Raw genomic sequence first — 15,513 nt, forward strand, 5'->3', positions numbered from 1 at the left:
ACAGAACAGCCTATGTAAGCGCTGAAAGCAGCAAATTCACAGATTACACCCAGGCACCCACAAGCTGTTTGGCTATGGCTGAAACAAAAGGGTGTGGGAAGGAGGGGAAGCCCTCTGTAAGTCAGAGAAGGTGGGCACCATGATGAAATGGTGCTTAGTCTGGAAAGGAGGCCAGGGGTGGGTTGGAAGACCACATTTCCTCCCATCCCCCAGTGTATCACACCCTGTGGGCTGCCTTGCCAGCATCATGTTCAGGTGTCTGATGGCCTTATGCTTCAGGGAAGCTTGGTTAATCCAAACTAATCACATTAATTCAACTCCTCTTGCCAGAGATTGGTTTATGTGTGGGCTCATGATGCCATTGCGGCCATTGAAGGATGAGAAGGCATCAGATGGGTGTGTTCTTGAAAACTTCTCTTTGCTTTTAAAAAGGAACAAACACATGGAAAAAGTTATCTCCTCTCCAGCCTTTGACTGTTATTGTGGGAGGATGTGTCACTTGGGGCTGCAGCAGCCATTTTGTGACCATGAATACAGACAGACTTGCAGACAAAGCTAGACTGTGGATGCCAGCACTAAAAGGTAGAATGATCAAGGGTTCTTGCTAGGCCACTACATGAGCCAACTGAGCATAGCCCTACCCCAGCCTTCTGGTTACATGAGAGAATAAGTTCCCAGATGGTCGAGGCCATTTTGGGTTGATTCTTTGCCTCACAGCCAGATGCATCTCTGGCATTTCCTGAGAAGCCTCTTAAGGCTACAAAGCAATGTGATGTGTGATTCCTGCCTCCCAATGCTCGAATGCAATTTTCTCAAAAGTGCATGCAGAAGTCAGTGAGGTTCTGGCTTGACTGCAGCAGAGGGAGCACATTGAGGTCAGGACCCCATAGCTGAAGTTTGGTAGACAGGAGACAGAGTTTTCGAAGGCTTCTGAACAAAGCAGTGACATGATGAAAACTATAATTAAAGATTACTCTGGGGAGAGTGTGGAAGGTGACTTGGAAAGTGCTGCAGGGCTGGGGATTGAGAAGTTATGACCAGGATGAAGATAAGATGCTTAAATAATACAGCAGACCTTGAAAAGAAAAAATGACCCTCAAGGGCCCTTTTGAAGCAGTCAGTCCCCCAGGCAGGGTTTCCCATTTGTGTCTCCGGTGGTGCAACAACCTTGGAGCAACTGCCTGCTGTGAACGGGGCACCCTGGGAGAGACGAGCCTCTGCCTCGCTCCTTACAGGGGCTGCGCTTAAGGCAGCGCCAGCACTGGGCAAGCTTCGCCCTGAGCGTTGCCCTCCTGATCTATGTCCTGAAGCAGCAGCAGGAGGGATTTCTGGGCCTTAGTGGTTCCGAATCCCCTAAGACCCTGGTGTGGAGCCTCTCCCTGAGAGTGCTGGAGGTCTGGGGGTCACTCTGCACTGGTGCATGTGTGTATATCAGAGAGAGAGAGAGAGGATGTGAGCCTGTGCACACACCTACGTCTTACTGGCTATGGGAACATGGCCAAGTTACTTAAACTCTCTAAGCCCTAAGTTTTCTATTTGTAAGACCAGAACAATAATAGCTAATATTCATTGAGCGTTTATTGCAGGCCAGGCACTACTCTAGGTTTTTACAAGCATTAAGTCTCACATTTACATACTATCCTCACAAGGCTATTATTTTTGAAACCTTTATTATCTCCCTTTTACAGATGAAGAATCCCAGGCACAGAGAAGTTAACCAATTTACCCAAAGCCACACAGCTAATAATGGGCAGAGCCTCTTTGAACCTGGATATTCCAAACCACATGTTCTTTTTTTTTTTTTTTTTGAGATGGAGTCTCGCTCTGTCACCCAGGCTGGAGTGCAGTGGCGCGATCTTGGCTCACCGCAAGCTCCGTCTCCTGGGTTCACGCTATTCTTCTGCCTCAGCCTCCCGAGTAGCTGGGACTACAGGCACCTGCCACCATGCCTGACTAATTTTTTTTTTGTATTTTTTTACTAGAGATGGGGTTTCACCGTGTTAGCCAGGATGGTCTCGATCTCCTGACCTCGTGATCCACCCACCTCGGCCTCCCAAAGTGCTGGGATTATAGGCGTGAGCCATGGCGCCCGGCCCCAAACCACATGTTCTTAACCACTTTGCTCATCTCATGCAGTGGGGTGAGCATTGAATGCCTGGAAGAGAGCACAGCCAGTGCCTGCCATTGCACCAGCTCAGTGGAAGTCTGTTTCAAGTCTTAGGCACATTTAAGTTTGAGAAGCCCTGTTCTAGGGGCCGGGCTGCGAAACCCACCTTTTAAACGACCCTTCCAGGTGATTCAGAAAGGTTTGACAGCTCAATCAGGATAGGAACGGTTAGGTACAAAGACAGCAGCCAGGAAGCCAAGAGGTCAGGGTTCTCTTACCAGCTCTGCTAACATGCATCTGTTTGGACAAGTCCTTCCCTTGTCTGGGCCTCAGTTTCCCCAACTGCACAATATGAGCATTGGACTCTGTTGCCTGTGGGCTCCCCCTTCATTCCCAGTGTCCTGTGATTCTATTAAATACCTTTGAATACAGACTTCCCAATTCAGAGCTGACCACGAGGAAACAGAGCAAAGTAGCCAATTTCAGAAGGCCAAGCACGTAACTCCTAAGATCACATGTGGCCAGAACTTAAGGTGTCACTGAATACCTGAGGACCCCCTGAGTCTGCCCAGAAGCCGCAGGCAGAGGATGAGCAAAGCTCAGACAGGGCCCACACAGGGTCACCTCCTCACCTGCAGCACGATGCTGAGAGCCATGGCTTTAAAGGAGTAGGAGGTGGAGGAATTGCCAAAAGCCACGAACAGGGCAACAGCCAAGGTCACAAGGTTGGTCAAGATCTCCAGCCTCAATGCCACCCATCGCGTGGAAGACAGAAACAACAACAGGTAGTTATTCTGCGCATCAGTCAGCCTCTTAAACCTGAGAAGGAAAGCACAGACTAAGAACCACGTGTTTGTCTGACCCAGGGTCTCCCCAGGTCTGGGTAGATACCGGCTGCTTCCTCCAGCATCCAGGTCCCCACTCCCAGCAGCAGGGCCTGAGTTTTCTTTGGGGAGTTCCTCCCTACCACTTTCTCAGCCATGAATTTGGGTGCAGTTGACCTGACTCCTAACCCAGATTGAGGAGTAGGCTCTGCCAGTAAGGCCCGTCCTTAGCACGCACTCCTCGCCTAACCTCTGCGACTCACTCAGAGATGGGTGAGTTACCCTAAACTGGCCACAGAGAGTGAATAAATGCCAGGACGTGTGAGTGAGTGTGGGAGTGGTTCCTTTCAGTGGGATGATGGGAGATCCGAAACTACCATTCTGCTACTAGGAGGGGAGCCTGGAGCCACCAGAGGGTCTCTGGAAGCTTAAAGGTAAAATAACACAGTGGAAGGCAGAGCAGCAAAGCCAAGACACCCGGGGAACATTAGCTGAGTCTCTGGATTAAGCCTCACTTTAAGCAAGTCCTCCTCCCCAGCCTTTTGTTATGAACATTGTTATAAGTACCGAGAGATTAAAAGCTTGATTTAATGAACATCTGTATACCCACTAATGAAAAATTTTTGAAGTACCAAGAAATTAAAAAGTTGGTTCCAAGAATATCTGTATACCCTCTACCTAATTTAGCAATTGTTACTATTTTGCCATATTTAAGTCATACTTTTAAGCTAGTTTGAATTAGTTTTTTCTGTCACTTCCAACCAATAGAGACCTACCAACTTCCAATTTTCACATACCACCATCACAGTTTTCCATATCAATCACAACCTATACTGTTAATTGATTAGTATTCTTATTTTACATGATTTATTTGAGAATGTATATTAAAAGAAACTTTACTCACAACCTTAAATTATATAAATAATGGCTTTGATACGTTAGTTGCATTTTTTCTAAAGTACATTCAAATAAAACTTTGATTATTGAAATCAAATATTCATTTACACATCAACTAAAACCATCTTACCATCTGAGTGGGCTATCACCCCAGCACAGTGGCCCTTCTGACTCACTCTGTCCATACCCTCTGAACCTTTGCATAAGATATTCCAAATTCCGTCCACCTTACCTTTCTATACTGATTGAGTCACCTCCACCTTGAGGCCTTCCCAGATTAAACAAAACAGACCCTGGTCACTCTGTGGCCCCTGTGCTCAAGCCACCTTGCTATCCTTCAAACCTACTCCCCAATCTCACGGTCTTTGCGTTTACTGTCCCCTCTGCCTGCAGAGGTCCTGCCCACATAACTCCATAGCTCAACCCACACTTGATTTAGATCTCTGCTCAGGTCCTTTTCTCTGAGACCTTCCCCAACAACAGCTCCAATCCCTCCAGTCTCTCTTCGTCTGCGTGTCTTGGTATATACCTTGGGGCAGGGTTCTCAGTGTGGGCTGAGCGAATGCGTCGCTCCAGGATCCCTTCAGTCCTAGAGTCTGCACAGACCTTGAGTGGTCTATAATGCCACTGAGAGAGCAGGTGCACAGTTCATCCAATATTCCAGCTAACTGAGCACATACCATCTCCCGAATGTGTGCCCAAGTCTTACCCAGGCTTCAAGGCCAGCTCAGATGCCACCTCCTCCTGAAAGCCTTCTCTGATCCCCCCCCAGGCCACCTCCTTCCCCTCTGAATTCCCAAGTAGTTTATCTGCCCCTCTTTGATGCCATCTATCTTCTTCAATCATGTATAATTACAAAAACATGTGCCTGTTTCTCCCTTTTCCACCAGACTATGAACTTCTTGTAGGTGAAGACCGTGCTTGATTATCCTCTACAAACAGATAAGTTCATGTTACACCATTAAACCTCAACAACAATCATAGGACTTGTTTGCTTGTTTGTTTCAACATTTAGGAGGCAAATCTATGGCATGAGTAGTGAAGGAAGTTCTGTTATTTAGAAAGCTATTGTTCCTTATTGTTTTGTTAAAGTTAGATATTTGTTTGGAAGTGAAAGAAATAACATAATGCAAGATGTGTTTGCACAGTAATGCACCCTATCATTAAATGTATGTATACATATGTCCATATATATACACACACAATATATCCAAGGCCTTTAAAGTTTACAAACATTTTTCCTATTATTTACATTTTTCATTATTATAAATGAAAGAATGGCTCAGCAGGTTCTGGAGGCTCAGAGAAATAAGTCCATCGAACAATGTGCTCTGGTGCTTTTGAGGATGATGCCATTCCCAGATGCTCCATTCTTTCCCTGATCCCCACCACCCCTGTGGTTCCATCATTCTCAAATGGCAGCAGAAGGACTCACTGGCTGATGAAGTCTTCAGTTTTTCCATAGACATGGATGGAGCTCAGGCCTTGCAGAGAATTGAGGATGTGGGAGAATAAAGGGGACCGGCTATAGTTCTCCAATCTCTTGAACACACCGATGGCCTTCTTGAACATCCTGAATAGACAGTGGAAGTAAGGGACCTGGACCGTCCACCTCTGGGACCATCTAGTCTGGGTTGGTCCCAGCCTTGCTCCCCAAGTCACAAGCAAAAAGAACCTACTCACATATAATAAACGAAGCAAATAACCATGATTGTGGCTCCCATTAACAGGATATATGGAGACAGCATACTGATAACCAACAGGATGGCGATCACCAGCAAGGACAGGACCATGAACTGCTCTGAAAAGATGGGCAAGAGCTGGTCCAGCTCTTCCAAGTCCCCTGCGAAGCAGTTCAAGAGCCGGCCTATTGGGATGGTGTCAAAGAAACTCATGGGGCAGCGGAAAACCTGCAGGGACAAAATCAGTGTGGACCGTGAGAGAAGCTGCAGGCCCTCCTCAAGATTGGATGAAGATGTCTATTACCCTGGACTCTAAAGAGCCATGGGATGTGATCCCAGGGGTCTCCAGGGCAGGCAATGTAGAGCAATGTTTTAAAAGCACAGATGGGCTCCATGGCTACCTGACTCCTCCACCTACTGCTGTCTGACCTCAGGCAAGTACTGAGCTCCTCTGAGTCTCAAGGTCCTTGTTCATGAAATGGTGATGAAAACGATGCTTCATAGAGTTGTAGTGAGGATCACACAACTCCTCAAATATACTAAACACTGAAGTGTATAATTTAAAAGGGTGAATGTATGGTATATGAATTATATCCTGTAAAGCTATTAGAGAGAATACATTGAAAATGCTCAAAGCAGTGCCTCCCCCGAGGTAGGAGGTGAGACTTGACTCTGAAGGCGGGGTTTGAACGCCAGACCAAATTGAGACTAGCTAAAACAGGGGCAGGGTGGAAGCCACTTTCCATAAGACAGGCCTACCAGTGTGTCATGTCAGTTTACCACTGCCATGGCAACATCCAGGAGTTACCGCCCCTTTCTGGGTCATCAATGACTTGATGACTTGGAAGTTGCCACCCTTTTCCTAGAAACTTCTGTATAAACTGTCCCTTAATCTACATGTAATGAAAAGTAGGTATAATATGACTGCAAACCTGCCCTGAGCTGCAGCTGTCAGCACACTGCCTACGGGGTAGCCCTGCTCTGCAGGGTCAGTCATAGAGCTGCAACACTGCCAGAACTGCAACACTGACACTTCAGTAAAACTGTTTTCTTCTACCCTACCACTGGCTCGCCCTTGAATTCTTCCCCGGGCAAAGCCAAGAACTCTCATGGACTAAGCCCCATTCTGGGGTTTGCCTGCCCTGCATCACCCTCAGTAGGCATTCTATCCATACCAGCTCTTATGATTTTCTACAGATGGCACCATTTTCACTCAGGACTGCCAAAGATTAGCAGCAGCAATCCCACTGTGGTTGCACACGATTTGGACCCTTGGATCAAATTTAGCCATAACTGCCCCCTTCTTGAAGGTGGTACCTCCAAGTTGATCTCTAACAGCCAGTGGGCATGAGGCCTTTCAGAGATCAAAGGACATTTCAAACCACAAGGTAGGCTCTAACAAAAGCATTTCGTTTGGTGTCCTTGTTTTGCAGATGAGGAAACTGAAGATTGCAGAAGAGGAAGTGGCTCTGTAACTTATTCGTTACCCAAGTGGTTAATGGCAAAACCATGATCCAATTAAGGCCTTCTGAGGCTTTCCCAAGCCTGGCACAGTCACTCTTCACAGAAGGCAATTTCTTAAAGATTCATGGCACTGACAAAATGACCACCTACATTTCCCCATGTACTTCTCAAGCTATAATGCAAGAAGTAGAAATGAAGAGAAGTCAATGGCATCTATTAAAGTCAAACTCACGGAAAGAGCAGGGAAGGACATTTTGACTACTAAATGTAATTATTTGAGCCATGAACTGTTCCCTATAGCTGCTCTCATTGCAAATGCATGGATACTGCTGACCAAGTGTAGTTCTCATGTATGTTTGCTTTCTAGCTGGTGGGGTAGTGAGGGTCGGAGGGGCAGATTTAGGGCCACCTTGCTTTTTCTGCCTCTAAAATGCCTTCAATTTTATTTCCAGAATGTTTTGTTAAATACTTGAGCTAAAGTAACCAGAATTGTCATGATCACTCAGAGGAATCAAAGAGCAAAAGGGTCACCCCTTCAAGGACTCTGAGCACGCCTTGCGGGTGCAGGGCATGGCGGGGTTGTGGAGGAGACACAGGAACGGACCTCATTTCCACTGTGGGTGAGGAAGTGCATCTGTGGAAGCCCAGCATCACTCTGGATTAGGGACCAATGGTGGTAACAAAGGGAAAAGGGTTTTGGTTTCTGATTGTCTTCTAAGTATCACAATGATCTGGGGTTGTTCTTGTTTGTTCATTTTTGCTTCATTTTTTTCTGTTGTGCTTGCAGTTGAGCGAATTTTTTCAGATTTATCCTTTACTTGTGATTCTTTAAAACTACAAAGACAAATTTAAAGTTTAAAAAGCCACAAAAGGACTGGAAAAATGAAAATATCTTAAATACGAAACACATGTTCATGGAAAGAAACTTGAACATTTCTCAAAATTAAAATACAAAATGTCATGTAGAGGCATGGGCACTGGATATTTCTAGAATCTTGGAATGTGCCATCAAAAGAAACTCAGAGACCACCTGGAGGGCTGAGGGCCACCCCCAGAGGACGGGTGGGAAAGTGTCAGGCCTCAGGTAGAATGTCCCCCTCCTGCTTTCTGATTCTGCCAAGCTTTACCTGAGAGGTAGGGAAAAGCTTCGTCTCACCCTGCCGAAGTTGAAACACTTGATGGCAACACAATTTGCATTCAGTCTACAAGGAACGATGGGCCACCCCTCACCTCCCGTGTCTCCAAGTCAAAACCCCCACTCCCACCTCTGAGATCAGCCTTCTAGAACTCCATTCGCCTCCCAGAAGCGCTCTGCTTTTGTTCACCTTCAGTCTCCTGGTCTTGAGCTGGCTAAATCTGATTCCTCCTTCAAGGAGGGAAGCTCCCAAGAAGGCTTTCTGGACTCTCCCCACTTTCTTCCCCTGCCCTCAAGCTAAGACAAGGTGCCTCTTACATTCTCATGGCCCTGTGTGCCCCATCCCATTTTCTTGTCCATCTTCTCCATTAGACTATACACCCATGATGGCCCAAATCCTACCTGCACTGTGCATTCTCTGATGTGAGCCCCATGGCCACTGCAGAAACTGGCACATAGTAACACTTAGTAAGTGAGGGAGAGGAATGACATTTCCAAGAAGCAGTGTGATACCACAGACAATTTGGTGTGTGTGTGTGTGTGTGTGTGTGTGTGTGTGTATATTTTTTTTTTTTTTTTTTTATGAGATAGGGTCTCACTGTCTCCCAGGCTGGAGTGCAGTGGCATGATCTTGGCTCACTGCAACCTCCACCTCCCTGACTCAAGCGATCCTCCTTGATCCTCAGTCCCCCGAGTACCTGGGACTACAGACACAAGCCCCCATGTCCGGCTAATTTTTATATTTTTGGTAGAGACAAGATTTTGCCACGTTGCCCAGGCTGGTCTTGAATTCTTGAGCTCAAGCAATCCACTCACCTCGGGCCTCCCAAAATGCTGGAATTCCAGGCGTGAGCCACCGTACCCAGCTGACAATTGAGTATTCTAACCAAACACATATTCCAACTTTAACATATGTGAGATTTCAGTATCCTCATATGTAAAATGAGGATAATATCCACTTCAAAGAGAACTCAGGGCAATCATAAGCAACTCTACGTGACCATGCTCAGCCAGTGGAGGCCAGCGTTGCTGTGGCCCTCCATCAAGGGACACTGAGCTCTTATAACCAGACTTCCAGCAGCGGGAGAACTCCGCCACACCTTCGTCACTCCCTCCTCATCAAGCAGCCCGGTTCACCCAGCTGCAACGACGACATTTTAGAAAAGGCAAAGCTATGAAGAGAGTAAAAAGGATCAGTGGTTGCGTTTGAGGGTAGGGAGGGAGAATGAATAGGTGGGGCACAGGGTTTTGTTTATGGCAGGGGAACTATTCTGTACCGTGGATACATGTCATTATACATTTATCAAAACCCATAGAATGCACAGCACAAAGAATGCACCATAAGGTGAACCGTGGACATTCGTTAATAATAATAATTAATAATGTATCAATATTGACTCATCAATTGTAACAAACGTCCCATGTTAATGCAAGATGTTAAGAATAGGAGAAGTGGGCCAGGTGCAGTGACTCACAACTGTAATCCCAGCACTTTAGGAGGCTGAGATGGGCAGATGACTTGAGCCCAGGAGTTCAAGACCAGCCTGAGCAACATGGCAAGACCTGTCTCTACAAAAATACAAAAAATACAAAAATTAGCCAGGCGAGGTGGTGTGCGCCTGTGGTTCCAGCTACTCGGAGGTTAAGGTAGGGAGGACTTCTTCAGCCCAAGAGGTTGAGGCTGCAGTAAGCTGTGATCACACCACTGCACTCCAGCCTGGGTGATAGGCAGGTATATGAGAACTCTCTGTACCGTCATCTCAATTTTTCTGTAAACCAAAAGTGCTCAAAAAACAAAGTTGTCTGGGCATGGTGGCTCACACCTTAATCCCAGCTACTTAGAAGGCCAACGTGGGAGGATTGGTTTAGCCCAGGATTTTGAGACCAGCCTGGGCAACATAGCAAGACCCCATCTCTACAGATAAATAAATAATTAAAGTCTACTAATTTAAAAAAAATAGGCCGAGTATGGTCGCTCATGCCTGTAATCCCAGCACTTTGGGGGGCTGAGGTGGATGGATCACTGGAACCCAGGAGTTTGAGACCACCTTGGGCAATGTGGTGAAACCCAGTTTCTACAAAAAATACAAAAATTAGTCAGATCTGGTGGCATGCGCCCGTACTCCCAGCTGCTTGGGAGGCTGAGGCAGGAGGATCGCGGAGGTTGCCGTGAGTGGAGATTGTGCCACTCACTGCACTCCAGCCTGGGCTACAGAGCTCTAAAAAATAAAAAAATAAAAATGAAGCTGGGCAAGTTCGGAGCTTAGCCTTCAGCCCCGCCCAGCACCCAGGCCCATACCTTGTTGAAGAGCTTGTTGTGCAGAGCCGTGGATGCCTTCCTCGTGACCTTGGTGAAAATCCCTGAGGAGCAGACCCCCACACAGATGAGGAGCAGGGTGTTGAGCGCATACACCAGCTGGTAGAAGGACAGTTGAGGATTGTCTGCCACGTTGCCTGGGTCTGCCGTGGTTCCATTGCTCTCTCGGCTGCTATTGGTCTTCAAGAAAGAACAGGGGGTCAGACTGCAGGTGTCCAGGGGGAAATTCAGTGGCAGGGAAAGCCTTCTCCCTGGGGCCACGTGAGACTCCGTGGATGGTAGAAGGTGAAGTTGTTTGCCCAAACCTCCCTGCTCAGCGCTTGGCTACTCTCTTTTGCCCTTCATTCCCACCGCCCTGCCCTGCACTAGGCCCTCAGAGTCTGCCCTGTGGACACTGCAGCAGCCGGGCCCTTGCACACGCTCTGCTGCGATGCAGCGAGAAGCTTGGGGACGTGATTTCCCGAAACCCCTCCTGGCATGGTTTCAGGCTAGATTCTGCCAAGGAGAGGCACCCACAGGGAAACAGAAAGGTGGAAGAGGAGAAGCCAGCACGCTCAGTGGCAACTGTGGGCAGGAGCGTGGGGTGTGGGGATTTTCCAGAGGCTGGAAGGCATCCTGGGAATCACCCACTTCAGTTCAGCTGAGATCCCTGATGGCTGCTTCCCCTCCAATGGTTGACTGAGCCTCTAATTCCCTATATTAAATCCTCTGAAGCTCTAAATACTTAGAGTGGCTTCTGCTCTCCTGACCCAAACCTCCTGGTACACGATCCAGAAATAAACCACATGAAGCACTGTGGGGAAAGCATGGCTTCGATTAAGGGCACCAAGTTCAAGTCCCAGCCCTGTCCTGTCCTAGGGCAGGTTCTTCATCCTCTCTAGGCACAGGGTCCCCTTGCGAAAATGGAGACAGTGGAACTTGCCTCAGAATGTGGGTGGGGAGATTAGTGAAATAACTTGACACAGTGTGGCCGGTTGTGGCTCCCAGCTCACAAGACCAGAAGTATATTTTAAATAAACCATAGTGTGGAGGCCAGCCTGGAGCTAAAGGAGACAGTTACTGCAGTGGAATGGAAAGATTCTTGGGGCACTGTCTGGGGATATAAATCTCTTGGTTTTCCAGTGAGACTGATCAGGTGACCACTCATTCTACAAAATCAGGAGGCCTGTGCGGGAGAACCCCAGAGTCCTGGCTCCCCATGGTTCTCTCTGGAACACCAGCTCTGGGCTTGTCATGTGGGTCCCAAGCCATGCTCTGGCTCTTGTGGTCTCAAGGAGCAAGAAGTCACCACACCTCACTCAAGCCCATAGAAACACAGCCCACCCACCTCATGGCACTCACCCCTGAGCCCTGCTCCAACCAGTAGCTCAGCCACCAGAAGCTGAAGATTGTGAAGAAGATGATCAGCACCATGAAGAAGAAAACTATGCAAGAGACCACGTAACCTGGGAGGGAGACAGTGGTGATGTACAAGTGCCACAAACAGGTGCGAGGCAACTGCTGACTCAGGTGCGAGGCAACTGCTGACTCAGGTGCGAGGCAACTGCTGACTCAGCTGCTCAGCCATCCCTGTCTTTGAGTGCTTGGAAACCCTTGAGCCCCACCCACTGTGGACACCTTGGAGGAATGGGAAGAGCTGGGTTCCAAAATCAGGGAGCCCTGGGTTCAAATCCTGGCTCCACCACTTCCAAACCGTGTGACCTTGGACAAGGTACCAAATGTCAGCAACATGCCACTTCTTTACCTATGAAATAGTGATAACCTTACCAGCTTCAGAGCCATGCTGAAGATGATATGAGATAATGTGTGTCAAGCACTCAGCCCAGTGTCTGGCAGAGGCCAGTGTTCTAGAGAAGTTCGTTCACCTTATGCAGGTCCTGCAGGTTCAGTTTTATAAGTAACAATAACAGCTACCTGTTATGTGGTACGCACCATGTACTATCATGTGCTACATGCCAGGAATAGTACTAAATGTATGCAGTATTTCTGAATTAGTAATTCCTATCTCCATTTTCAAAAGTGCTATTGTATGAATGTATGTGTCTCCAAAATGTTGAAACCAAATTCCCAAGGTGATGGTATTACAAAGTGAGGCCTCTAGGAGGTGACAACCATGAGGATGGAGCCCTCATGAATGGCATTAATGCCCTTAAGAGGCTTCAGAGAGCTGCCTCCCTGGTTTTTTGTTCCTTTTACCATGTGAGGATACAACATTTATCCCCTCCAGGGACGATGGAGGACGCAGCATTCAAGGCGCCATCTTGGAAGTAGATACTGGGCCCTCACCAGACACCAAACTTGCCAGCACCTTGATCTTGGACTTCCCAGCCTCCAGAACAGTGAGAAATAAATTTCTGTTCTTTGTAAACTACCCAGTTAATATATGTTGTTACAGCAGCACAAATAGGCTAATAAAATGAGAAAACTGAATCTGAGAGGGGAACTACCTTGTCCAAACTCGCAGAGTTGGTGAGTGGCAGAGCTGGGATTTGAAGCAGTTAAGGGTGGGAAAAGGCAGGGTACACTCCTTCTTGGGGCACTGCTTCCTGCTCTAGCACTCCTCTCACCTATTTATGCTCACATGTCCCGTGCCTACAGTCTTTTCCCAAATTCTATCCTTCCTTCAAGGGTTGTCTCTTCTTTGATGAGATTTGAGATTCCCTGGCCACAGAGATCTCTCTCACCATCTGATGGAAGCAATGTCTTAATTCTCCAGCTAGATTTCAGCGATGGTTCTTAGATGACTTTATGCCCCCTCCCCTCTAGAGCTTGGCACAGGGCCTGGAACATAGTAGGCACTTTGTAAATACAGATCAATGTATGCTGCTAGATCCATTCATGCATTTCACAAGCATTTGCTGTTCCCTGCTCTGTCTGGGCAGGCCCTGGGTTACTCCTTGCAGGATACCCATGGTGGACAGGGCGGGAACAGTGTCCTGTGTACGCAGCCTACCTCTTCCTCCCCCAGGCATGCAGACAGCAGACATCTTACACAACAGTCAGCTTCCAATGTCAACGATGCGTAAAACGTTTCATGGAGTAAAAATAACTCTCAAAAATCTCTTAAATTACTTGATAAGTACAGAACCATATATTGAGTTTTGTGTTTACAACATTGTACAGTAAATATACATGATGATATACACCATTTAAGAAGGCAGTAGCTTTGAACTTCTAATTGCCTTCTACCTGCCTTAAGAAATAAAAATTAAGAAATTCTAAATCACACCAAAATAAAAGTCCCACCACTGTGACCTTATGCGATGTGGCTGCTATTTTCTATCCGATTCTATTTCATGTCTTTCAGTGCTGCTCATGATAAACTCAGCTGATTGCAAAACCCACTAAGGGAGCAGAGCTCAGAGTTTGAAAAACACTGAAATAATGAGGCAGGATGCGGTGGCTCATGCCTGTAATCCCAGCCCTTTGGGAGGCTGAGATGGGAGGATTACTTGAGGCCAGAAGTTCAAGACCAGCCTGGTCAACATAGCAAGACTCCATCTCTATTCTTTTTTAAAAAATTTTTTTAAACTAAAAAAATAGAAAAACACTGAAATAATGAGTATACATGAAAATATAACTTCCAACCTTGGCTTTGATGGTAGAGTTGCTATAACTGAGTAGAGTTTGGTTTTGCAAGTTAGGCCAATAAACACCATGGCTCCTCTGGACCTCTCTACTTCACATGACCTCACATGTTCTAATCTGACCCAGTTTCAGGGATAGGGCTGCTCCAAGAGACAGCCCTGGGCTGGCATGGGAACCATACCTCCAGCTGCCTGGATGTAGCGGTGGTAGACCCTCCAACTCAAGGAGCCTTCTTTCATCTCCTCCTCCTGTGTGAGCTGATGCTCCGGCACTGGGTCAGAGTAGAAGAAGAGAAAAATGGTATGCCTGCCAATCACATGATCTCCTTCCTTCTGTCTCTGGCTTCGATCCTGGGCCAGCTTTTCACCTTCTAGCTTCAGTGCCCCACCTGCGTCTAAGGTTTTTCATGGAAGACCCTGCTGAAAGAAACCTTTGACCTGGGCTCCAGAGCCTGGAAAGGGATCCATCCCTAACCATTCAATCAACTCTGGAGGGACTGCAGGGTCTCCTGTGTATGATGGACTGAGAGAAACGCAGGAAAGAATGAAGAAAACCACCTGGGACCAGAAAACCTGGGTTTCAGAACTGTCACTATGACACTGTGCAACATCAGGCAAATCACTTAACCCTTCTGTTCACTCGTCCAAAAAAATGGAAAGCTGAGAGGGTTGCTAAGTTGCCCTGCAGCCATACACTTCGGAGATAATGCTTCACAAAACAGCCCTGACCAGCCCAGGTGGCCTCTTGACCTTGAGCTTGGCCTGAAAACCAGTACCTGGAGATGCCCATAGATGTTTCTGATGATAATCATAGCCATCACGACAGTGACTGTCTGCTGCTGCTGCCTGCTATTCTCCCTTCTAGTAACAACAGCCCAATATTTCCTGGGGAAGAGTGCTCTTTCTCTGGAATTTTAATCCTGAGGGAAATTACACCAGGATGGAAATTTTTGGAGTAGGTTTTCTTCAAAAAGACTCAATTGGTGGCTGGGCACGGTGGCTCATGCCTATAATCCCAGCACTATGGGAGGCCTAGGCGGGTGGATCACTTGAGGTCAGGAGTTCGAGACCAACCTAGGCAACATGGTGAAACCTGGTCTCTACTAAAAATACAAAAATTAGCCGGTGTGGTGGTGTGTGCCTGTAGTCCCAGCTACTTGGGAGGCTGAGGTACGAGAATTGCTTGAACCTGGGAGGCAGAGGTTGAAGTGAGCCAAGATCGTGCCACTGTATTCCTGCCTGGGCAATAGAGCAACACTCTGTCTAAAAAAAAGACTCAGTGGGAGACGGGAGCCTACAATGTAACAGGCCCTGTGTGGGGTTCTTCCCTATATCTGACCTCATCTAATCTCCACTACAACCCTGTGGAGTTAAGTACCATCATCTCCACTTTTGCCGAGAGTTCAGAGAGGTTAAGTTAGATGGCCAAGGTCACACAGCTTAGTAAGCAGCAGAGCTGGGATTCAAATCCAGAACTGTCTTACTCGAAAAATGGAAGTC

At 47.3% G+C, this 15,513-nt stretch overlaps 1 protein-coding gene across 1 annotated transcript in view; it reads right to left on the bottom strand.

The window, feature by feature from the left end:
- LOC105492227 (ATP binding cassette subfamily C member 11) overlaps nucleotides 1-15,513 on the bottom strand; it is a 63,586-nt gene that overhangs the window by 12,884 nt on the left and 35,189 nt on the right. The window contains exons 17-22 of the mRNA XM_011759253.3: nucleotides 14,196-14,285; nucleotides 11,768-11,871; nucleotides 10,409-10,606; nucleotides 5,512-5,738; nucleotides 5,264-5,401; nucleotides 2,740-2,926 (exon numbers count right to left, since the gene is read on the bottom strand). Of these exons, the coding sequence (XP_011757555.2) occupies nucleotides 2,740-2,926; nucleotides 5,264-5,401; nucleotides 5,512-5,738; nucleotides 10,409-10,606; nucleotides 11,768-11,871; nucleotides 14,196-14,285 (944 nt within the window). The remainder of the gene's footprint in view (nucleotides 1-2,739; nucleotides 2,927-5,263; nucleotides 5,402-5,511; nucleotides 5,739-10,408; nucleotides 10,607-11,767; nucleotides 11,872-14,195; nucleotides 14,286-15,513) is intronic.

The sequence above is a fragment of the Macaca nemestrina genome, chromosome 18, assembly GCF_043159975.1.
Source record: "Macaca nemestrina isolate mMacNem1 chromosome 18, mMacNem.hap1, whole genome shotgun sequence".
In the NCBI taxonomy this organism is placed as follows: domain Eukaryota; kingdom Metazoa; phylum Chordata; class Mammalia; order Primates; family Cercopithecidae; genus Macaca; species Macaca nemestrina.